The sequence below is a fragment of the Choloepus didactylus genome, chromosome 9, assembly GCF_015220235.1.
Source record: "Choloepus didactylus isolate mChoDid1 chromosome 9, mChoDid1.pri, whole genome shotgun sequence".
Classification (NCBI taxonomy): Eukaryota; Metazoa; Chordata; class Mammalia; order Pilosa; family Megalonychidae; genus Choloepus; species Choloepus didactylus.
The window spans coordinates 23,330,861-23,356,669 of NC_051315.1; the positions used below are offsets into that span (position 1 = coordinate 23,330,861).

Below are 25,809 nucleotides of genomic sequence, written 5' to 3' on the forward strand. Positions count from 1 at the left end.
CTGCATGGCCCAGCAACCCAGGGCTTCCCTTGAGGGACAGCACGCACTTGTGACATAGCACAGCACAGCCTTCCCACAGCAGAGGCCCTAGAAAGGCATGGCTGGGAAGAGGAACCCACCTGGAAATCCCAGGGATCCTACGCCAATACCAAGGACTTGTGGGTCAGCAGCAGAGACAATCGGTGGCGAGACTGAAATGAAGGTTTAGACTCTTGCAACAGCCTTAAATCTCCAGGAACACCTGGGAGGTTTGATTATTAAAGCTGCCCTGCTTCCCTAACAGCTCAGACACATGCCACACATTCAGGGCAGACAGCACCAAGGACACACCCAAACTTGGTGCACCAATTGGACCCCACAAGAACCAGACCCCCATACACCACAAAGACAAAGCTGGGGAGAACTGACTTGAGGGGAATAGGTGACTCATGGACGCCATCTGCTGGTTAGTTAGAGAACGTGTACGCCACCAAGCTGTAGAGCTGACAAATTAGAGATTGGTGTCTGAATGACCTTTCATATCCTAAAAGAACCCTATCAAGTAAAGCAAATGTCAAGAGGCCAAAAACAACAGAAAATTTTAAAGCATATGAAAAAAACAGACAATATGGAGAACCCAAACCCAAACACCCAAATCAAAAGATCAGAGGAGACACAGTACTGGGAGCAGTTAATCAAAGAACTAAAGAAAAACAATGACAAGATGGCACAGGATATAAAGGACATGAAGAAGAGCATGGCACAGGATATAAAGGACATACAGAAGACCCTAGAAGAGCATAAAAAAGAAATTGCAAGAGTAAATAAAAAATAGATGATCTCATGGAAATAAAAGAAACTGTTAACCAAATTAAAAAGATTCTGGATACTCATAGTACAAGACTAAAGGAAGCTGAACAACGACTCAGCGACCTCAAGAACCACAGAACAGAAAATGAAAGAACAAAAGAAAGAATGGGAAAACAATCAAAAAAATTGAAATGGATCTCAAGGATAAGAGAGATAAAATAAAACGTCCAAATTTAAGACTCATTGGTGTCCCAGAAGGGGAAGAGAAGGGTAAGGAGTCTAGTATAGTAGAAAGAGTACTCAAAGAAATTGTTGGGGAAAACTTCCCAAACATTCTACACAATATAAATACACAAAGCATAAATGCCCAGCAAACTCCAAATAGAATAAATCCAAATAAACCCACTCCAACACATATTCTGATCAGACTGTCAAATACTGAAGAAAAGGAGCAAGTTCTGAAAGCAGCAAGAGAAAAGCAATTCACCACATACAAAGAAAACAACATAAGACTAAGTAGTGACTACTCAGAGGCCACCATGGAGGCGAGAAGGCAGTGGCAGGATATATTTAAAATTATCAGAGAGAAAAATTTCCAACCAAGAATACTTTATCCAGCAAAACTCTCCTTCAAATTTGAGGGAGAGCTTAAATTTTTCACAGACAAACAAATGCTGAGAGATTTTGCTAATAAAAGACCTGCCCTACTTCAGATACTAAAGGGAGCCCTACAGACAGAGAAACAAAGAAAGGAGAGAGAGATATAGAGAATTTTAACAGACATATATAGAACATTACATTCCAAATTACCAGGATACACATTCTTCTCTAGTGATCACGGAACTTTCTCCAGAATAGACCATAGGCTGGGACATAAAACAAGCCTGAATAAATTTAAAAAAACTGAATTTATTCAAAGCACATTCTCTGACCACAATGGAATACAAGTAGAAGTCAATAAGCATCAGAGACTTAGAAAATTCACAAACACCTGGAGGTTAAAAATGAGGGGGACATGAAAACATTCCTGGATAATCAAAAGCTGAGGGACTTCATCACCAGTAGATCAGTCCTGTAAGAAATGCTAAAGGGAAGAGCAGGCTGAAAGGAAGGGACACTAAACAATTGACTGAAACCACATGAAGAAATAAAGATTTCCAGTAAAGATCATATGGTAAATATAAATACCAATACTACTGTATTTTTGATTTGTAACTCTACTATTTACTTCCTACAGGATCTAAACTACATAAAGTGTAATGATAAATCAGTGGTTTTGGACTCAATGTAAAATATGTAATTTTTGACAAGAACTATATAAAGACGGGGGAATGGAGGAGTATAGGAACATAGTTTATGTGTCCTATTGAAGTTAAGTTGGTATCAAAGAAAACAAGATTGTTATAGACTTAAGATGCTAAATTTAAGCCCTACGGTAAACACAAAGAAAGTATCAGAGAATATGATCATAGAGATGAAAAGTAGAGTATGGGTTATGAGAAGTGGGGGAAGGGGCAATGGGAGTTAATAAGAAATGAGTGTAGCGTTTCTGTTTGGGGTGAAGGGAAATTTCTAGTAATGGTTGGTGGGAAGGTGATGGCATTGCAACATTGTGAATGTGATTAATCCCACTAAATGGAATGCTTGGGAGAGGTTGGAAACGGAAGATTTATGCTGTATATATGTTTCCACAATGGGAAAAAAAAACAGTCTAAATAGATTATGGCAATTAAATGCCACAGATGATCCTGGATGAGATCTAAGAATAGAGGAGAAAAGGCTCAAAAGGACAGAATGGGATGTAAGGAAAAATGAAATATAGAATGTAAGCTTTACATCAATGTTAAATTTCTTGAACTTAACTACACTTAATGTGATTACATAAATGAATATTCTTGTTCATAGGAAATGTATATGTGAATTATATTATTTGTTCAAGGATGGGTGCAACTTGCTCTCATATGTTCAGAAGACAGCAATAGACAATGGATGATAGACATGGAGGGAGCAAGGGAGGGAAGGAAAGAAAGAAATGGTAAAGTGACAAAATATTAAAGTTGGTAGATTGGGGTATCAGTGGAGGGGGGTTGGGGTATGCTGGAGTTCTGTATATGGGGTTTGTATTATTTTTGCACCTGTTACTGCAAGTTTGAATTTATTTCAAAATAAAAATTAAAAAAAAAAATCACTGTGGTGATGCGATCCACCACATCAACAGACCAAAGAATAAAAAACATATGATCATTATCAATTAATGCAGAAAAAGAATCTGACAAAAATCCAAACCCATTCATGATAAAAACTCTCAGAAAATAGGACAGACGAAATTCCTCAGTTTGATAAAGAATATCTACAAAACACCTATAGCTAACATCATTCTTTTTTTATAAAGTTTTATTCACACACCATATAACATCATTCTTAACAGTGAAAAACTGAATGCTTTCCCCCCTAAAATTGTGAACAAGGCAAAGATGTCCGCTCCCATCACTCCAATCAACATCACATGGAAAGTACTAGCTGGAGCAGTCAGAAAAAAAAAGGAAACAGAAAGTATACAGATTATAGAGGAAGAAATAAAACTATCAATTCACAGATGACATGATTGCCTACGTAAAAAATCCCATCCTTACACGCCTGGGATGTACCTCACTTGGTCATGGTGTATGATTTTTTTAACGTGTCTTTGGATTCAGTTTGCAAGTATTTTGTTGAGAATGTTTGCATCTATATTCATTAGGGAGATTAGCCTGTAGTTTTCCTTTCTCGTAGCATCTTTACCTAGTTTTGGTATTAGAGTAATGGTAGCTTCATAAAATGAGTTAGGTAGTGTTCCATTTTCTTCAAAGTTTTGAAAGAGTTTAAGTAAGATTGGTGTAGTTCTTTTGAAAAGCTTGGTAGAATCTCCTGTGAAGCCATCTGGCCCTGGGCATTTATTTGTGCAGCTTTTTGATGACTAATTGGATCTCTCCGCTTGTGATTGGTTGGTTGAGGTCTTCTACTTCTTCTCTGGTCAGTGTGGGTTGTTCATGTGTTTCCAGGAAATTGTCCATTTCCTCTACATTATCTAGTTTGTTGGCATACAGTTGTTCATAGTATCCTCTTATAATTTTTAAAATTTCTTCAGGACCCACAGTAATGGCACCTCTCTTATTATTTTGTTTATTTGGACGTTTTCTCTGTTTGATTTTGTCAGTCTAGTTAGGGGCTTGTCAATCTTGTTGATCTTCTCAAAGAACCAACTTTTGGTGCTATTTATTCTATTTTATTTTATTTTATTTTATTTTATTTGTTCTCTATGTCATTTATTTCTGCTCTAATCCTTGTTATTTCTTTTCTTCTACTTGGTTTAGGATTAGTTTGCTGTTCATTTTCTAGCTTCTTCAGTTGTTCCATTACTTCTTTGATTTTAGCTCTTCCTTCTTGATGTACGCATTTAGAGCTATAAATATCCCCCTCAATACCGCCTTTGCTGCATCCCATAAGTTTTCATATGTCGTGTTCTCATTTTCATTCATCTCTATATATTTAGCAATTTCTCATGCTATTTCTTCTTTAACCTACTGATTGTTTAGGAGTGTGTTGTTTAACCTCCAGATATTTGTGACTTTCTTAAGTCTCTGATGGTTATTGACTTCTTCTGATTGTATTCCATTGTGGTCAGAGAATGTGCTTTGAATCATATCAATCTTTTTAAATTTATTGAAGCTTGTTTTATGGCCTAGCATAAGATCTATTCTGGAGAAAGTTCCGTGAGCACTAGAGAAGAATGTGTATCCTGGTGATTTGGGATGTAATATTCTATATATGTCTGTTAAGTCAAATTCATTTATCAGATTGTTTAGGTTTTCAGTTTCCTTATTGGTCATCTGTCTGGTTGATCTATCCATAGGAGTGACTGCTGTATTGAAGTCTCCCACAATTATTGTGGAAACATCTATTGCTTCTTTCAGTTTTGCCAATGTTTGTCTCATGTATTTTGGGGTACCTTGATTGGGTGCACAGACATTTATGATTGTTATATCTTCTTGGGATTGTCCCTTTTATTAGTATATAGTAACCCTTGTCTCTTGAAACATCCTTGAATTTAAAATCTATTTTATCTGAGATTAATATTGCTACTCCTGCTTTCTTTTGGTGGTAACTTGCATGGAATACTTTTTTCCATCCTTTCACTTTCAATTTCCTCTGTCTCTGAGTCTAAGATGAGTGTCTTGTAAACAACTACTGGTGGTTCATAATTTTTAATCGTTTCTGCCAATCTATATCTTTTAGTTGGGGAGTTTAATCCATTCACATTCAATGTCATTGCTGAAAAGGCATTTCTTGAATCAGCCAGCCTATCCTTTGGTTTTTATTTGTCAGATATATTTTTTTCCCTCTCTCTCTTTATTTCCTTTAACGTACCCTTACTAAATCTCTTTAGTTCTGAACCCTTCTCCATACCTCTCTCTTTCTTTGTTTCTCTGCTGGTAGGGCTCCCTTTAGTATCTTTTTTAGAACAGGTCTCTTGTTAACCAATTCTCTCAGCATTTGTTTGTCTGTGAAGATTTTAAGCTCTCCTTCAAATGTGAAGGAGAGATTTGCTGGATAAAGAATTCCTGGTTGGCAGTTTTTCTCTTTTAGAATTTAAATATGTCATACCATTGCCTTCTCACCTCCATGGTGGCATTTCCCTTGTATATGGTAAATTACTTCTCTCTTGCTTCTTTCAGAACTTGCTCCTTCTCTTCAGCATTTGACAATCTGATCAGAATATGTCTTGGAGTGGGTTTATTTGGATTTATGCTGCTTGGAGTTTGCTGGGAGTCTATGATTTGCATATTTATGTTGTTTAGAAGGCCTGGGAAGTTTTCCCCAACAATTTCTTTGAGTACTCTTTCTACTATACTAGACTCCTTACCCTTCTCTTCCCCTTCTGGGACACCAATGAGTCTTATATTTGCGTGCTTCATGTTGTCCATCATATCCGTTTTCAATTTTTTTCTCCATTCTTTAGTACTTTCACTTTCCAGCCTGGACTCTTCCAGTTTGCTTATTCTTTCCTCAACTTCTTAGTACTTTCACTTTCTAGCCTGGACTCTTCCAGTTTGATTATTCTTTCCTCAACTTCCTCTAATCTAGTATTGCGTGTATCCAGAATCTTTTTAATTTGATCAAGTTTCTTTTATTTCCATAAGATCTTCTATTTTTTTAATTTACTCTTGCAAATTCTTCATTTTGCTTTTCTAGGGTCTTCTTCATGTCCTTTATATCCTGTGCCATGAACTCATTGTTTGTGATTACTTCTTTGATTAACTGCTCCAAGTACTGTGTCCTCTGATTTTTTGATTTGGGTGTTTGGGTTTGGGTTATCCATATCTTCCGGTTTCCTCACATGCTTTAAAATTTTCTGTTGTTTTTGGCCTCTTGGCATTTGCTTATCTTGACAGGGTTCTTTTAGGGAATGCAGGCTTATTTGAACAATTATCTATAATCTGTCAGAGCTACAGCTTGGTGGAGTGCACTTTCCCTAACTTACCAGCAGGTAGTGCCCCGGAGCCACCTACAACCCTCAAGCCAGTTCTCCTCAACTTCATCTATGCGGCGAGTGGGGGCCTGAATCTTGTGGGGGTCCAGTCAGTGCGCCAAATTTCCGTGTGCAGTTAGTACAGCCAGACTTGAAGGTGGGGGGTGTGCCCTGTGCAGTTAGGGAGGGAAGGCAGCTTTACAACTCAACTCTCCCAGCTATTTCTGGAGACTTAAAGCTATTGCAGGAGTCCAACCCTTCAGCTTAGACTCCCCACAGTCTCTCTCTGCTGAGGGACCGCAAGTCCCTGGTACTGGTGTAGGGACTTCTGTGCAGGACCCGACTCCAAGCCGTGCACTCCGTGGGCATCCATGGAGAAAGACTATGCAATGTCACAGGCAAGCGGAATCTGCAAGGGAAGCCCTCGGTTGCGGCGCTGCACAGGGGCATTCCCAGCCCGCTGAGAAGATGGTTGTATGGGGAGTGGTAACTTCCCTTTTCTGCGGACCTCCACCTTCCCAGCTCTAGGACAATTAGCTGCAGCTGTGCAAATGGCTATTGTCCATGACAGATACTGAGGCGGGGGCCTGGGGCATGGAAAGCACACCCCACCACACTTGACTGTGCGGCGTAACTCTGGACCGCAGCACCTCGCAGAGGTGTTCCCAGCCCGCCGAAAAGACAGCTGTACGGGGCGTGGTAATTTCCCACTTCCATGGACCTCCACCTTCCCAGCTCCCAGAAAATTAGCTGTGGGTGTGCAAAAGGCTATCGTCCACGCCAGATACTGAGGCGGGTGCCCAGGGCATACAAAGCACCCCTCACTGCACTCAACTGCATGGCTCTCGCTGCCAGATCCGTAGCTACTTTTGCAGTTTTTAAACTAACCCGCCTCCAAACGCTGACCCCAGTTTTCTCCCCACTGTGGCATGGCTACCATTTCCCCAGCAGCTTCACTCACTCATTTCCAAATGCAACCTCTAGGTTTCACCAAGTGCACAGTCATTGTGGATGTAACAGACCTTGCCCAGCCAATACAACCCTGGAACTGGTATTCTGGAGCACTTTCTGTCTTTTATCTAGTTTTTTTCATGAAGATGTAATTTGCTGTGTCTCTCCTAATCCACCATCCTCCCCCAACTGCAGTTTTAATTAGAAATTTGGACTACTGAATACAAGCTACAAGCACATATAAACCCAGAGCAAGCAGGAAAGCACCCTGCTTTATAAATAAATAAATAAATAAATAAATAAATAAATAAATAAATAAATAAAAAACAGAGGCTTTTGGAGAGATCTGAGCACAGAATACTGGAAAATGGCTGTGTCCCAAGAAAAGGGGCACAGATAACCGGGTATCAATACGTGTCAACTGGCAAAACAGAGGGACTGGGGACTGGCTCTGAAAAGGGACTTTCTTTCTTTTTCCATTTTTTTTTTTTTGTCTCCCATTCCAAGTAGCTCATTAGAGAAAGCCTCAGATATTTTCAATTGTCAGCCCTGACCCAGACAATGGAGGAGTTAAGAGAGTCAGAGAGACAAAGGAGGAATTTAAGTGTACCAGATAACTCCCCGAAGGTTGTATCTTCCTGAAGAAAAGGGAGGCAGGGCCCAACTCAAGTGGCTGCCCTCCCTCAGAGAACTCAGATCCCAGGGCCTGGGTTGAGGGTAGGGGAACCAGAGAAAACTTAAACTTGGCTTCTCACGCTCTCAGCCCCTGGCCAGGACAGGGTCCACTGAGAATTAAAGGGCCACACCTCTTCACATGACGGGGAGCAGTGGGCTGACATGTGCCACCTGCTGGGCAGGAAATGAAAAGCACGGAGTCTAGAGCCTTCACAGGAAGGTCTGGCAACCTTAAGAGTGTCACCCACAGGGACACCTGATACTGAATACAGCCTTCTCTGGAGACCTGGGCCTGTCTGGTCTGGGAAAATCTGATTGGGGTAATCTAGGACACCAGATGCCTAGACAACAAAAAATTATATGTCACATTAGGAAAAACAAAGACATGGCCCAGTCAAAGGAACAAACTTACACTTCAACTGAGATATAGGAATTGAAATAACTAATCAAAGATCTTCAAATAAATATGCTAAATCAATTCAAAAATCAAATCAACGAGTTGAGGGAAGATATGGCAAAAGAGATGAAAGAAAGAAGACATTGGGCAAACATAAGGAAGAACTCAAAAGTTTGAAAAAAAACAATTAGCAGAACTTATGGGAATGAAAGGCACAATAGAAGAGCTGCAAAACTTCCTCTTTGAAGAGGAAGAAGAAAGGATTCATGAACTGGAGGACGGGACAGCTGAAATCCTACACACAAAAGAACAGATAGGGAAAAGAATAGAAAAATATTAGCAGTGTATCAGGGAACTTAAAGACAAGATGAAGCACATGAATATACATGTCAGGGGTGCCCCAGAAGGAGAAGAGAAGGGAAAAGGAGCAGAAAGAATAATGGAAGAAATGATCAATGAAAATTTCCCATCTGTTATGAAAGACTTAAAATTACAGATCCAAAATGCACAGCATACCACAAACAGAATAGGTCTGAGTAGACTGACTCCAACTTGGGAGCCAGATTACTTGGGATCAAATATCAGCTTCAAGTATGTTCTAGCTGCATGTTCTTGGGCAATTTATTTAACTTCTCTATGCCTTAGCTCTCTTGGTTATCTGAAGCATGGTTACAAAATTGAAATACACAGTGATTACATAATAAATAGAATTAAACAGAATTCAGATAATCATTCCAAGTTTTAAGTTAATAACAATCTTATATAAAATAGATAGATTATATAATTCTACATAGACTGAATAAATTAGAAAAAGACAGTGGTGGAAATATACTAAAACAATGCAGAGTAATGAACACCAGTGAAGGAAGACATTTATTTCTAAAAGCTAGGGAAGAACCATCGCAGCAGATAGCTAAATTACACAATACTGCAAGTGGGTATTCAAGCATCTAAAAGAAAAAAAAAGTAGGTTCAATAACACAGCTGTAAAATTGTTCTTCTAAGGCTTTTAACTATCTGATGAGTCAACTATTCATCATATCAAAATATATGTTTTACTCTAAAAATCAGAAAGTGCTTGATCTTCGAATATAAGTTACATTTCATTCTCTGACAAAAAAATTTTGTGATAGGATCAAGGAAAAGAAACCAGTATTAGGAAACGGAATGAGAGTCAAAACAGAGTTCATATAACAAACATGCAAGTTTTACCTACTTCAGAACTTTTAATTTACTAAATTTCACCCACACCAGCTCGGTGAGATTCCATAATAAATCATTTCAAGTCTACCGCTAACAGAAGATGATGTTAGTGGCTGTAAGCTGTGATCTTAGACTTACACATCATATCGTTTGTTTCTGTCACCTAGTTTTTGAACTCGTGTGTACAACTAAGAGTAGTGCTTTCTTACTTAACAGTATTGATAGGATTTAATGTCATGAACCCCGTGAGGTCAAATATTTGTAAAATCAATGAGTCTTCAAAATACTGATGAAAAAAGAGATGTAATTATGATGGAAACAAAAGAGGAGATCTAAAAAAGAGGAAATGTTAAATCGTTCTTTCCAAAATAAGAAACATTTTGAGAAAAGAAAACAAATCGCTCAGCAGGTGAAAACTGCTATTTGATTGTAAACAATGAGATAAGAAAAGGCAATTGACATACTGTAAAAACTCTTGCTAACTAATGGTTCATCATGACCTTTACTTACCCATTAGTCTAATATTAACCAGTGAGAAGATAGGAATTTGTCAAAGAATTAAGGTGATCAAGTTTTTATCTCAACCCATGGATTATTTTATAGATTTAAGGCCCATTCAAATCTCTACGACATCAAAGAGAAGAACAAGGTAGCAATGGTGTACCATAGCTGTTATGACTTGCTTGTGGAGATCACCAAGGATAGTGCTATTTTTAAAATACACTTCCAGTGCATATAGAACTGGTTCATTTTGGAAAATTATACACATATCATATATATCAATATAATAGATAAATCATATGATACATATATATAATCTATATATGTAAAAGGAAATGGTTATACCTAGTTTTAAGGTTTTGAAAGATGAGCTTATATTCCTATTTGGTGAAAACCTATTTTCCGGTGACTAAAAACATAAACTTCTTTTAGTCATTATGGACTCTCAAATTAAAAGTTTAGGAAAAGCCTTTTGGAACTCGTTGGATTCCGAAAGAGAAATTTTAGTAACTGCTTCCCATGTCTATGTCTTATATCTTCATTTATATTGTTAAGGTCTTCACAGACAATGACTATATTTCAGATTATAACATCTATTCTAAATAAATGCCTATCTCAATCTTTTTGAGTAGCATTCATATTGTACCCTTATTTACTTTTCTTAAAGAAGAGACTGTGGTGAGGAACCATTGATAGGAGTCTATATGTCACTAAGACTAAAGAGAATTAATTGGAGAATGTTCTTATGATTTAACTTCTATTTTTTTTTAAACTCAGTGTCCATTTTCTTCACTTCTAATATATTCTGAAATGTCTTTTTAGTTGTAATTTTTAAAGAAGTCATAAAAAACAGGAACATATTTCTTAAACTGACATTAATAATTAGACATTATTGACTTACGTTTCTCTGAGAATGCATATAAAGAGTATCTAATTCACACAAGAACCTCCATTTTAGTGAGAAAACCTGACTATGCCTACATACAAATTATGTCAAATTGTGTAATGATAATAATATACTCTTTTAACACTATGTTGCATACTGACAGTAAACAATCCTACATTACCTTTAAGGCAAACTCTTTAAAATTTACCAAGCAGAATTATGACAGTATTATAAAAAAGAGCTCAACTTTGGGGCTATTTTCGATGCACATTAATGCATCTTAGGCCAAAAATATAAAGTTTCAGATTACTAGTGTTAATATTAACGAATGTTACACACACACACACACACACACATTCTCTCACTCTCTCCTCCCCTTCTCCTTTTTGTTTTCCTCTTTCTCTCTCCATATATACAAACATGTGGAAAGAGAGAGTGTGCATCAAAAATAGTAAACACTCAAAACTTGATTGTAGAACTTTTAAAGATAAAAACCATGAAAAACACTTACTTCATCAGCTACCATACACCTGGAAAATATAAAAATAAAACCAAATTAATTGCATAATCATAAGAAGTCATCCATTTTTATAGTTTTATAGTTCTTATTAAATAGCTTGCCACAAAATAGTTTACCTTTGCTAAAGTACCAAGCCAGAGAGGTGTTTGTTTCTACACGTGCCTGATGTATATGACTCTCCAGATGCCAAAAGAATATGGCTATGTGGGAGAGTTAGAGATTCAGATTGCTATTCCCCATTGCCCATCCACAGAGATAGCAACAATGACCCTTCAAAAATGCGTCCAAAATAGCAAATGACTGTACCAATGGCTTCCCTCCTCATGCCTAAATATTAAGATTGGTCTTCCCTAGAGAGTAGAAAAATGCTACATTAAAGTACAAGAAAAAAAAAGTGTCAACCACATGAGCATAAGTTATTCATATAATTACATATGCTATGCCATGTACGCTAAATCTATTTTCAAGCTGAATTTTAGTTTCAACTATTATTTTGCTAAACTTTCCCTTCTCTATTCTTATTAACCTACAGGATCAAATTCAATCCACTGAAAATTGAGGAGAGAGGACATAAACTGAGGTCCTAAGTAGAAGTAAAGGCAAAGAACAGGGGAAAGAATAGCAAGGATGGTCAGGATCACCGGGGCTCCCTTAGAGACACTGAGTGCATCATAAGGAGAAAAACCAAACTCTTAACTGAAGAGATTTCCAGGCACCCTAGAAAAATACTACAATATTATAAAAATTGGCAAAGAATAAAGTCTCTATTTCTATTTTTTTCTTCCTTTATTCTCAGTGGTCTTGACATTATATAATTTTATAAGGTTTCTTTTAATATAAACTACAAATTAAGACTCTGGTGAAATACATTTTCTAGGACCAAATTATAGGTAAAATAGAACTTACATCCTCAAACAAGAAAGATGCCAGGTAAACTAATAAGTAGGTATATGGAAAATATCAAATACAGATACTTTACAACTAGAGTTTTAAAATTCAGCTCCATTTTCTTCATATCTAATATATTTTGAAATGTATAAGTGTCAAATGTAAGTGCATGTTTTAACTGAAGTTTATGTAAAACATTTATTACATTCTTTGTAAAACAAGCCTGGATGTTCCTAATTGCCAAGAGACGGAAACAATCCAAGTGTCCTTCAACAGACGAGTGGCTAAACAAAATGCGGTGTATTCATATGATGGAATATTATGCAGCAGTAAGAAGCAACAAGGTCTTGAAGCATAGGGCAACATGGATGAACCTTGAAGATATAATTCTGCGTGTAATAACTCACACACAAAAGGAGAGATATTGTATGTTACCACTACTATGAACTATCTGAACAATGTAAAATAAATGTCTTATAAGAATATTGAGGACCTGGTGATTGACAGTAGCTAGTGAGGGGGGAATGATAATCTAATACGTTCAGATATATTAATGATGGTGAATTCAAAGGTATGATAATGGATAGGGGTGATGATTGTTAAACTTAAATCCTTCAGAGTTCTCCTATGCCAGCCAAGTCCCAAAACCCAGAGGCAATAGCCTCTTCTAGAACATCAACCAGATATGTCCCCTTTGCTCATAAAGTTGGCACCCCTTTTCAACATGAATAGGTTAGGGTGGTCATTGCCTAGACACACCTAAAGATAGGGAAAGTGATTAAACTAGACAAAGGTAGCAACAGACAAGAAGGAATTTAACAAAGAATTATGAATACTGAATCTTTATATAATTTGCTTTTCCTTAGTTGCTAGGGTTTTAGAATAGATAGAAGGAAAGAATTGAAATGGTGGAACTGTAACCCATAACATCATTTGAAATTTGTTCTATAGCTATTTGTTAAATTGTAATTTGAAAGCTATACCTTTTAGTATACATGTTATATTTCACAATAAGGAAATAACTGAAACTATGGTACTGTAACTCATAATAAGTTTGGAAATTTCATATATATCTACTTGTTAAGTCATACTTTGAAAAAAATCACCTTTTTGTATATATCTTATATTTCATAATAAGGAAATAGCTGAAACTGCACAGTTGTAACCTATAATATTCTTTGAAATTTGCTAACTACTTGTTAAATTGTACTTGGAAACTTATACTTCTATGTATATATGTTATATTCTACAATAAAACACATGAGAAAAATAAATAAAACAAAAAAAAGGAACAATTTGCAAACAAGAAGAAGTTTGGAAATTAAAAAAACCACAAAGCAATACTCTGAAAAAAAATGTTGCTGTTTTTTTTTTCTGTGAAGATTGATGTGCATATCTATTTTTCATTTTAAAATCCAAGTCAAATTTGGTAAAGATGTCACTTGAAGTGTGTATTATTTAATCAGTGCCTACAATGTATCCAGAACTGTTTTGGAGATGGAGCAGTGAATAAAAGCTTCTATCCTCATGAAGGGTTACAGGTAAAAAAGACAATAAACAAATAAATATACGAATCAAATGGTGATTAAGTGCTTGGAAGAAAACTAAAACAGGTTAACATGGAATATGTGATGTAGGAAAGGAAGGAGTTATTTTACAGACTAGTTAGGAAAAGTGTCTCTGATCAGGCAATTTCAACAGATTTGGGTAAGACACGATTTAAAAAGGAAGGGAACCATGAGGAAATCTGGGGAAAGCATATTCTGGATATAGTGATCAGCAATTGGAAAGGCCCTGAGATGAGACAGTTCTGTGTACTTATGGAAGAGCAAGGACACCAATTTGTTGGAGTGCAGGGAGCAAGAGGAAAGTGGTAGAAAATAAAGCTGGAAAGGCAGGTGAGGACCTGATCATGTAAAGTCTTAAAAGCAATGACATGAAGTTTGGATTTTCTTTAAATCCTCTGGAGAGAAGTAACATTTTACCTTTTAAAAAGATTATTCTAGCTGATGGGGAATAAACTGCAGAGAGTAAGAGCAAAAGCATGAAGAGCAGTCAGGAGGCCAATGCAGCAGACCAGGAAAGAAGCAATGATGTTTATACATGAGTGGTAGAGGTGGAATTGGTGAAAAGAGGTCATAAAAATAGAACCAATAGGATTTGCTGGTCAGTTGGGACATGGGATATAAAAGTGTGAGAGAAAAGTTGAAAATGACTCATAAGACATTGGCTTAGGAAACTGAAAAATGGTGGCAGCATTCATTGAGACAGGAAAGATTAGAAGAGGAGCAAGTTTGGGGGGTGACAATCAAAAGTTCAGTTCAGACATGGTAACTTTGTGATATCTATCAGATATTCAAGTCGAACTGATGAGTATGCCATTGGATTTGTGAGTCAGGAGTATGGAGGAGTAGTAGGGGCTGGAGATATAATAAATTTGAGAGTCATCAGCATATAAAATTACATTGGAATGGGTGAGAATCCAGGGTATAAAGAAACATGATAATCAGAATGGCTTGTTCCCCCTTATGGCCACCTCCAAATTCCTCAACGTTTTAAAGTTAAGCAACTGCTGAGACCTGCAGGATACTGGATATTGGGTAGGGCTCTGGTGAAATACATTCAGAGAGAACCAATTTGCAGCTAAATTGCTAATTGACTGAAAGCAGCATTCAACCCCTACGCAAAAACCAGAACATTGGAATAGCTTGGGTTTCAGGATCTGAGGACCTTAGGGTTAAGAACAGCTCTCTGAAAATGCCGGGTTTTCCTAACACAGGTGGCTCTTCCTTAATTTAGAAACTGGGAGGGTTCAAGTAGATCAGAAAGCATCAGGCTTCCTCCAAATATCTCCAGTGGGGCTGAATATCCTTAAACTTGAAGTACTATCAGTATTAACCCATACGGCAACTGATGAAAAAGCTGAAAAAGAGTTCAGACTTTAATTAGAGATATGAATGAAGAGGATCTGGTTAGGACTAAGGCAAATCAGGCACAAGGGCAAAGGATGATACTGCTTGGGTTTTACAACTACAACTTTTATGCGAGACCAAGGGAGGAGATGTCTATTTGGTGCTGAATCTATATTTTCTGTATCACATTAGATAATTTAACTTGTATGATCAGTTTGTTTGAATATCATAGGTGCATGGAGTGGTGAATGGGAAGTGGGATTTGGTGAGTTTGTACAGGCTGGGGTGAAATCCCGATACATTCCAGAGTGATATGGGCAGAGAGTAAAAGTGTATTTGTAGGGATCCCTGAGGAAGTGGGGAGAAATGCAGAAATGTTGGACTTCCCCACCTCAGTTATTGCTGATTTTCCCGCAAACATTGAGGACTGCCAATTTAGCGGGCTGAGCCCTCGATCTGGGGGCTTTCCCTAGTAAGACTAGTTGCTGCAAGGGAGAGGCTAAGCCTATTTACGACTGTGCCTAGGAGTCTCTCCCAGAGAGCCTCTTTCTTGCTCAGATGTGCCCCCCCCCAAGCCCACTCAGCAGGTGAGCTCACTACCCTCCCCACTACATGGGATGTGACACCCAGGGGTGTGAATCCCTCTGGCAACGTGGGAAATGACTCCTGGAGATGAGCCTGGACCCAGCATTGTGGGATTGAGTGGATCTTCTTGACCAAAAGGGGGAAGAGAGATGAAACAAAATAAGGTTCCAGTGGCTGAGAGATTTCAGATGGAGTCGAGAGGTCACTCTGGAGGGTATTCCTATGTGCTACATAGATATCACTTGTTAGTTTTTAGTGTGTTGGAATGGCTAGAGGGAAATACCCGAAGCTATCAAACTGCAACCCAGTGACTTTGATTCCTGAAGACAACTGTATAACTATGTAGCTTGCACAGTGTGACTGTGTGATTGTGAAAACCTTGTGGCTCTCACTTCCTTTATCCAGTGTATGGAGATGAGTGGAAAAATAGGGACAAATATTAGATGAAGAATAGGGTGGGATGGAGGGGACGGAAACATTTAAGTGTCTTTTTTGCTTTAATTTTTATTTTGGAGTAAGGAAAAAGTTCAAAAATTGATTCTGGTGATGAACACACAAATGTATGACAGTGCTGTGAATAACTACAATGTGGATGAATGCAGGGTGTGTGAATATATCTCAATTAAACTGTACTAAAAAAAGTAAATGAACAATAGGGTGAGGAGGGGAATGGGATGTTTTGGATGTTCTTTTTTTATTTTAATCTTTATTTTTTTATTGAATAATGTAAATGTTCAAAGTTTGTGGTGATAAATACACAACTGTATGGTGATATTCTGAACAACTGATTGTATACTTTGAATGATTTTATGTTATGTGATTATATCTCAATAAAATTGCATTTAAAAAAAACAACAACAACAACTTTAAGCACTATGCTTTCTTCCACTCTGGGATTCCTTTTGTTAAGGACAGCTCAGCAATCAGACCTGATTTCCAATGAGCTGTTGAGAACAATAACTCATCAAGCAAGAGGCCGCAACATTTGAAAGATTGATCACAAAACATATCCAGTGAAAGAAGTGGCAAAGATGAAAGACAAACACCTACACAAAAATTTTAAGAGCAAGCAAGGTAATGCTAATGCAAAATGCATGAACACACACACACACACACAGACATCCTAGAGCTCAAAATCAAGATTTTCAATCTAAAATGAGTAAATGAATTAAAGAAGATGATCGGTATTGATATCTGAATAAGTAGATTAGAACTTCAAGCGTAAGGTTGATGTCAACACAATGAACAGAAAATTAAAGAAACGGAAACAGTGGAAAAGAAAGGAGGCTTGAACGACAGATCAGAAGACCTAATATGTGAAAAACAAGTATCTGAATGGAGAAAAGGAACTAGATGGAGAAGAGGCAATGTTCCGGTTTGCTAAGGCTGCCATTAAGCAAAATAGCAGAAATGGATCGGCTTTTATAAAGGGGGTTTACTTGGTTACAAAATTACATTCTTAAGGCCATAAAGTGTCCAAGGTAATGCATCAACAATTGGATACCTTCACTGGAGGATGGCCAATGGCGTCCGGAAAATCTCTATTAGCTGGGAAGGCACGTGGCTGGTGTCTGCTCCGGAGTTCTGGTTTCAAAATGGCTTTCTCCCAAGACGTTCCTCTCTAGGCTGCAGTTCCTCAAAAATGTCACTCTTAGTTGCTCTTATGGGAGTTTGTCCTCTCTTAGCCTCTCCGGACCAAAGGTCTGCTTTCAAAAGCCATCTCCAAAATGTCTCTATAAACTGATCTCCTCTCTCAGCTCCTGTGAAATCTGTTCCGGTTTGCTAATGCTTCACTGAAGGGCAGCCACTGGCGTCCGGAAAACCTCTGTTAGCTCAGAAGGCATGTGGCTGGCATCCCCTTGCTCCCAGGCTGCGTTTCAAAATGGCGTTCTCCAAAGCGTTGCTCTTGGGGCATTTTGTTCTCTCTTAGTTGCAGCTCCTCTTCAGAATGTCACTCTTAGTTCCTCTCAGCTCTCTGTGCGTTCTTCAAAGCACCCCTGTGGCTGTAGCAAGCTCACTCTTTCTGTCTGACCTCTAGTAAACTAATCAAGGCCCAAAATGAATGGGCAGGGCAACACCTCCATGGAAATTATCTAATCAGAGTTATCACCTACAGTTGGGTGGAGCACATCTCCATGGGAACACTCAAAGAATTACAATGTAATCAACACTAAATACATCTGCCCCTACAAGATTGCATCAAAGAACATGGCATTTTGGGGAACACAGTACATCCAAACCAGCACAGGCAATAATTGGATAAATAATAAAGGAAAGTTTATCTGGGTTGAAGAAATACCTCAAACTGCTAATTGAAAAGGATAACCAAGTTCCAGGTTGACTGAAGAGAAGAGACAAAATACCTGCTCATATCCTGTAAAATTCATAAATTCTTAAAAATAAAGAGAAAATCTTATGTGTCCAGATAGAAAGACCAATTACCCATAAAGGAAAAAAAAATAGGTCACTGGACTTATTAACCTGAAAACAATGGAAGAGGATTAGACTATTTGAAAGGAGTAGAACTCATGAATCTTATATCTAGCTGAAGTAGCCACTATAAAAAAAACGAGATGGCAAAAAGTCAGGCTAACCAAGATCTCTAAGAATATACCACGCAAGCACACTATCTGAGGAAAAATACTTGAGAAAATACCCTAATCAGTCAATAAATGCATCTGAACATAGATTCAAGATAGGGGAAGATGAAAACAAAATCTGGTTAGAAAGGAAGCGTGATATGTGAGAATTTAATGGGTGATATGGATTCTAAATAAGGACACTAGAAGCAGAAGGGATACATTCTGAAAATCTGAATATGCAAAATTGAAGGGAGGTGAGGAAGGACAGAAAGTGCTAAAGAAAAGTATTTTAAAACAGAATAGCAAATAGATGATATGCAAAGTCAGAAGACTAGATGAGATCACATAGGAAATAAGAGTATAGGGAGAAGAGAATAGAGCTATAGACTGAGCCCTGGAGTACTACAGTAATTAGAGGTCATGAAGAAGAGGATCCAGAAAAGGAAACTGCAACAGAATGTCCAGTGATGTAGAAAGACAACAGAAGAACATGATGCCCTAAAAGCCAAATAAAGAAACTGTTTCAACAAAGAGGAATGAACAACTAGAGCAAATGCTGCTGGGCACTCGGGTAAAATGAGGACTGAGAATTGAACATTTGATTTGACGAGAGTAACTTTAATGGACTGTTGGGGACTCCTCATTTGAATGGCTTCAAGAAAGAATGGAAGGAGAGGAAAGAGAGTGAAAAATAGGATCAAGATAAGATATTTTTAAGATAGAAGTGTACAGATAACCCAATAAATCTCTTATTGATAATATGAGTATGACATCTGGCTGGCAGATATAAATGCGGATCAGTACCTTGGGAATCAACTCAAGGCTATGAATAAAAATGAGAGTAGCTATGCAGAAGATGATAAAAGAAGTAGAAATGAAGGAAATCTCATGTGTAAACTGTAGAAACAGGAGAGAGATTTTTTTCATGGATAGAAACTTGGAAAACATTCTCATTTAGAAGGCAAAGGGAAAAAGCTTTAAGTATTCAAGGAGGAGGAGAACAAGGATTAAGGTTTAAGAAGTCCACAAAGACACTGGAAAGGATGAGTGCTAAAAGATCACCATTTTAAGTTATTAGCAGGTCACTTTAAGCACTATGCAAAAGAGCTTAAGGACAATGTAGGGGTGAAAAATGGAGGCAACAGATATGGAATAGTCAAAAAGAAAAGAAAGACTAAAAATAGGGCAATAGCTACAGCACATAATTGGAAACCTGAATAGTGGAGAGGGAATCAAAAAATCAGAGATGACTGACAGAGACTTTAACATGCTACTATAATTTAAAATGGAAAATACGGCCAACACAATTTTTCACTCAATAGAAATTTTAATTTGATTGAAACTACTTTGTAAAGGAGGTGCTGCCCATATCACAGTTATCCATGGAAATAAAAATAGCTTTTTCCCTCAGTGGGAAATGGCAAAAAGTATCCAAGTTCTAGGGTCTTTAACCCACAGTTAAAAAGAAAACTTCTTTCATCAACACTATCCATTGTACTTGCCAAATCTAGTTTGGTGTGCCAGCGGCCACACAATTCTATTTGAATTTTACAAGCAGTTTAGTTTAGTTTTCCCTTCCTACAAAACATATATATATATATATATATATATATATATATATACACACACACACACACACATATATGTGTGTGTGTGTGTGTATAATATTCTTTGTTCCAAATTTATTGTTAATTACTTGAATTATAATTTTTCCAGCTTAGCCACAGACATAAAAAAGTAACTTCATTTCACTGAGTTGTTTCCAGAAACTTGAGGCTCCTCACATTAATCATCCACTTCAAATATCAAGACATACATATTCCACGTTTCCAGCAGCCATATCATTGGATGTATGCGCACAGTGATTGCTACTTTTAATCCAAATTTTGAGAGTTAGAAAACAGAAAACTGAACGGCATCATATTTCGCAGAGAATCACTATATACATCAGCTAAATTGTATTCGAAGACCCACAAAACTGAACAATGCATATTAATCTGAAGCTTTTCTCAAATTACTTTACAATAAAAAACCACCTCTTCTACCTTTAAAATGCCTATCTCTTTTGAATAAATATATCTACAAGAAAACAGCAGAAGTCTCCAAGATAATATATTGATTACACTGAAAATTTAATGAGGTGTACAGATATGAGACAATTGCTCTTATTTTGTTTTGAATCCTAAGTAGAGGCTAGGAATGGGTACCTGGAAACAGGATATGCTTAGTCAATTACAATGTATATTTATTTAACCCTCAGAGTTGGGCACTTACCCCAGGGAATACTGTCCTTTTGAACATACTTGTAACTGCGCATTAGTAGGAATCAAACACAACCTATTCTTTAATATGGTATATTTAGCCAATGTTAACTTAATTAACATTAATTAAACTCTACCTATTGTCCTCTACAGACCACATTACAGGGATTCTGGGTTCAGTGGACCCATTCACACATCTTTTCCAGTCACTGTAATTTTTTAAAATACTTTTCCCCATAAATGAAAAAGTTTAATATTTTTAAATGTCCTTGTTTTATTTTTTAACTTTAATTTTATTTATTTTTTTGTATTGGTGACATATTTACACATACATGATTCAAGAAGTACAAAAGTGGAAAGTAACCCTCCAATTCCTATTCCTCAAAGGTGTTTCATGTATTGGCCTTGGAGGCAACAAAATTGCCCATTTCTTGGGTAGCCTCCCAAAATACTCTCTATGTATACAAACTATTTTATATATGTCACAAATAATTACATATGATTTACATCTTTTCCGATCTTGTTTAAAATTCCCAAAGTATACAAAATAGGATTGTGACATCATGAAAAATAAGAAAATGAAAAAAAATCTGGTTGAAAATGAGAAAAAATTTCTTTTTTCCACTGATTTGGAAAATGGCAAGTACATGTCAGGAAAACCTCAGCTTCAATTCTCATCTTGCTGGGCCTATTCAAGGAGTCTGGGAAAGAACCACAGCCTACTGGAAAAGATCTGGGCCTACAAGATGTTCCTGATTCTCCTCCTCGCTCTTTCCTCTCTGACTCTTTCCCTGGTGCCTCCTCCTCTGCCCAATTTCTTTGGTGTTCAATCTTGAATCATATTTCCCTTCTTGCTCCACCTAAATTCCTAAGGATATCATCCATTCTCCTGGTTTTAAATACCACCCATATACAAGTAATAAATCAGTACCTGAGGCGGGGCAAGATGGCGGACTAATGAGCTGTATGTTTTAGTTACTCCTCCAGGAAAGTAGGTAGAAAGCCAGGAACTGTGTGGACTGGACACCACAGAGCAATCTGACTTTGGGCATACTTCATACGACACTCATGAAAACGTGGAACTGCTGAGATCAGCGAAATCTGTAAGTTTTTGTGGCCTGGGGACCCGCACCCCTCCCTGCCAGGCTCAGTCCCATGGGAGGAGGGGCTGTCAGCTCAAGGAAGGAGAAGGGAGAACTGCAGTGGCAGCCCTTATCAAAAATTCATTCTACTGATCCAAACTCCAACCATAGATAGACTGTGACCAGACACCAGAGAATCTGAGAGCAGCCAGCCCAGCAGAGAGGAGACAGGCATAGAAAAAAACAACACGAAAAACTCCAAAATAAAAGCAGAAGATTTTTGGAGTTCTGGTGAAAATAGAAAGGGGAAGGGCAGAGCTCAGGCCCTGAAGCTCATATGCAAATCCCGAAGAAAAGCTGATCTCCCTGCCCTGTGCACCTTTCCTTAATGGCCCTAATTGCTTTGTCTCTTAGCATTTCAATAACCCATTAGATCTCTGATGAGGGCCCTTTTTTTTTAATCCTTTTTTCTTTTTCTAAAACAATTACTCTAAGAAGCCCAGTACACAAAGCTTCAAAGACTTGCAATTTGGGCAGGTCAAGACAAGAGCAGAACTAAGAGAGCTCTGAGACAAAAGGCAATAATCCAGTGGCTGAGAAAATTCACTTAACACCACAACTTCCCAAGAAAAGGGGGGTGTCCGCTCACAGCCATCATCCTGGTGGACAGGAAACACTCCTGCCTGTCGCCAGCCCCATAGCCCAGAGCTGCCCCAGACAACCCAGTGTGATGGAAGTGCTTCAAATAACAGGCACAAACTACAAAACTGGGTGTGGTCATTAGCCTTCCCTGCAACCTCAGCTGATTGTCCCAGAGTTGGGAAGGTGGATCAGTGTGAATTAACAAAGCCCCATTCAGCCATCATTTCAGCAGACTGGGAGCCTCCCTACACAGCCCAGCAGCCCAGAACTGCCCTGGAGGGACGGGACTCACATGTGACATAGCACAGTCATCCCTCAACAGAGGACCGGGGGTGCACAGCCTGGAAGAGGGGCCCACTTGCAAGTCTCAGGAGCCATACGCCAATACCAAGGACTTGTGGATCAGTGGCAGAGACAAACTGTGGCAGGACTGAACTGAAGGATTAGACTATTGCAGCAGCTTTAAAACTCTAGGATCACCAGGGAGATTTGATTGTTAGAGCCACCCCCCCTCCCTGACTGCCCAGAAACACGCCCTATACAGGGCAGGCAACACCAACTACACACGCAAGCTTGGTACACCAATTGGACCCAACAAGACTCACTCCCCCACTCACCAAAAAGGATAAGCAGGGGAGAACTGGCTTGTGGAGAACAGGTGGCTCGTGGACGCCACCTGCTGGTTAGTTAGAGAAAGTGTACTCCACGAAGCTGTAGATCTGATAAATTAGAGATAAGGACTTCAATTGGTCTACAAATCCTAAAAGAACCCTATCAAGTTCAGCAAATGCCAAGAGGCCAAAAACAACAGAAAATTATAAAGCATATGAAAAAACCAGACGATATGGATAACCCAAGCCCAAGCACCCAAATCAAAAGATCAGAAGAGACACAGCACCTAGAGAAGCTACTCAAAGAACTAAAGATGAACAATGAGACCATAGTACGGGATACAAAGGAGATCAAGAAGACCCTAGAAGAGCATAAAGAAGACATTGCAAGACTAAATAAAAAAATGGATGATCTTATGGAAATTAAAGAAACTGTTGACCAAATTAAAAAGATTCTGGACACTCATAGTACAAGACTAGAGGAAGTTGAACAACGAATCAGTGACCTGGAAGATGACAGAATGGAAAATGAAAGCATAAAAGAAAGAATGGGGAAAAAAATAGAAAAAATAGAAATGGACCTCAGGGATATGACAGATAATATGAAACGTCCGAATATAAGACTTATTGGTGTTCCAGAAGGGGAAGAAAAGGGTAAAGGTCTAGGAAGAGTATTCAAAGAAATTGTTGGGGAAAACTTCCCAAATCTTCTAAACAACATAAATACACAAATCATAAATGCTCAGCGAACTCCAAATAGAATAAATCCAAATAAACCCACTCCGAGACATATTCTGATCACACTGTCAAACACAGAAGAGAAGGAGCAAGTTCTGAAAGCAGCAAGAGAAAAGCAATTCACCACATACAAAGGAAACAGCATAAGACTAAGTAGTGACTACTCAGCAGCCACCATGGAGGCAAGAAGGCAGTGGCACGATATATTTAAAATTCTGAGTGAGAAAAATTTCCAGCCAAGAATACTTTATCCAGCAAAGCTCTCCTTCAAATTTGAGGGACAGCTTAAATTTTTCACAGACAAACAAATGCTGAGAGAATTTGCTAACAAGAGACCTGCCCTACTGGAGATACTCAAGGGAGCCCTACAGACAGAGAAACAAAGAAAGGACAGAGAGACTTGGAGAAAGGTTCAGTACTAAAGAGATTCGGTATGGATACAATAAAGGATATTAATAGAGAGAGGGGAAAAATATGACAAACATAAACCAAAGGATAAGATGGCTGATTCAAGAAATGCCTTCACGGTTATAACGTTGAACGTAAATGGATTAAACTCCCCAAGTAAAAGGTATAGATTTGCAGAATGGATCAAAAAAAATGAACCATCAATATGTTGCATACAAGAGACTCATCTTAGACACAGGGACACAAAGAAACTGAAAGTGAAAGGATGGAAAAAAATATTTCATGCAAGCTACAGCCAAAAGAAAGCAGCTGTAGCAATATTAATCTCAGATAAAATAGACTTTAAATGCAGAGATGTTTTGCGAGACAAAGAAGGCCACTACATACTAATAAAAGGGGCAATTTAACAAGAAGAAATAACAATCGTAAATGTGTATGCACCCAATCAAGGTGCCACAAAATACATGAGAGAAACACTGGCAAAACTAAAGGAAGCAATTGATGTTTCCACAATAATTGTGGGAGACTTCAACACATCACTCTCTCCTATAGATAGATCAACCAGACAGAAGACCAATAAGGAAACTGAAAATCTAAACAATCTGATAAATGAATTAGATTTAACAGACATATACAGGACATTACATCCCAAATCACCAGGATACACATACTTTTTTAGGGCTCATGGAACTCTCTCCAGAATAGATCATATGCTGGGACATAAAACAAACCTCAATAAATTTAAAAAGATTGAAATTATTCAAAGCATATTCTCTGACCACAATGGAATACAATTAGAAGTCAATAACCATCAGAGACTTAGAAAATTCACAAATACCTGGAGGTTAAACAACACACTCCTAAACAATCAGTGGGTTAAAGAAGAAATAGCAAGAGAAATTGCTAAATATATAGAGACGAATGAAAATGAGAACACAACATACCAAAACCTATGGGATGCAGCAAAAGCAGTGCTAAGGGGGAAATTTATAGCACTAAACGCATATATTAAAAAGGAAGAAAGAGCCAAAATCAAAGAACTAATGGATCAACTGAAGAAGCTAGAAAATGAACAGCAAACCAATCCTAAACCAAGTACAAGAAAAGAAATAACAAGGATTAAAGCCGAAATAAATGACATAGAGAACAAAAAAACAATAGACAGGATAAATATCACCAAAAGTTGGTTCTTTGAGAAGATCAACAAGATTGACAAGCCCCTAGCTAGACTGACAAAATCAAAAAGAGAGAAGACCCATAGAAACAAAATAATGAATGAAAAAGGTGACATAACTGCAGATCCTGAAGAAATTTAAAAAATTATAAGAGGATACTATGAACAACTGTATGGCAACAAACTGGATAATGTAGAGGAAATGGACAATTTCCTGGAAACATATGAACAACCTAGACTGACCAGAGAAGAAATAGAAGACCTCAACCAACCCATCACAAGCAAAGAGATCCAATCAGTCAGCAAAAATCTTCCCACAAATAAATGCCCAGGGCCAGACGGCTTCACAGGGGAATTCTACCAAACTTTCCAGAAAGAACTGACACCAATCTTACTCAAACTCTTTCAAAACATTGAAGAAAATGGAACACTACCTAACTCATTTTATGAAGCTAACATCAATCTGATACCAAAACCAGGGAAAGATGCTACAAA

At 37.9% G+C, this 25,809-nt stretch overlaps 1 protein-coding gene across 6 annotated transcripts in view; it reads right to left on the reverse strand.

Moving 5' to 3' along the window:
* Positions 1 to 25,809, reverse strand: part of ZRANB3 (zinc finger RANBP2-type containing 3) — a 362,832-nt gene that overhangs the window by 217,262 nt on the left and 119,761 nt on the right. For all 6 annotated transcript variants that reach the window (XM_037850112.1, XM_037850110.1, XM_037850111.1 and 3 more), the window contains exon 3: positions 11,423 to 11,441. In XM_037850112.1, the coding sequence (XP_037706040.1) occupies positions 11,423 to 11,441 (19 nt within the window). The remainder of the gene's footprint in view (positions 1 to 11,422; positions 11,442 to 25,809) is intronic.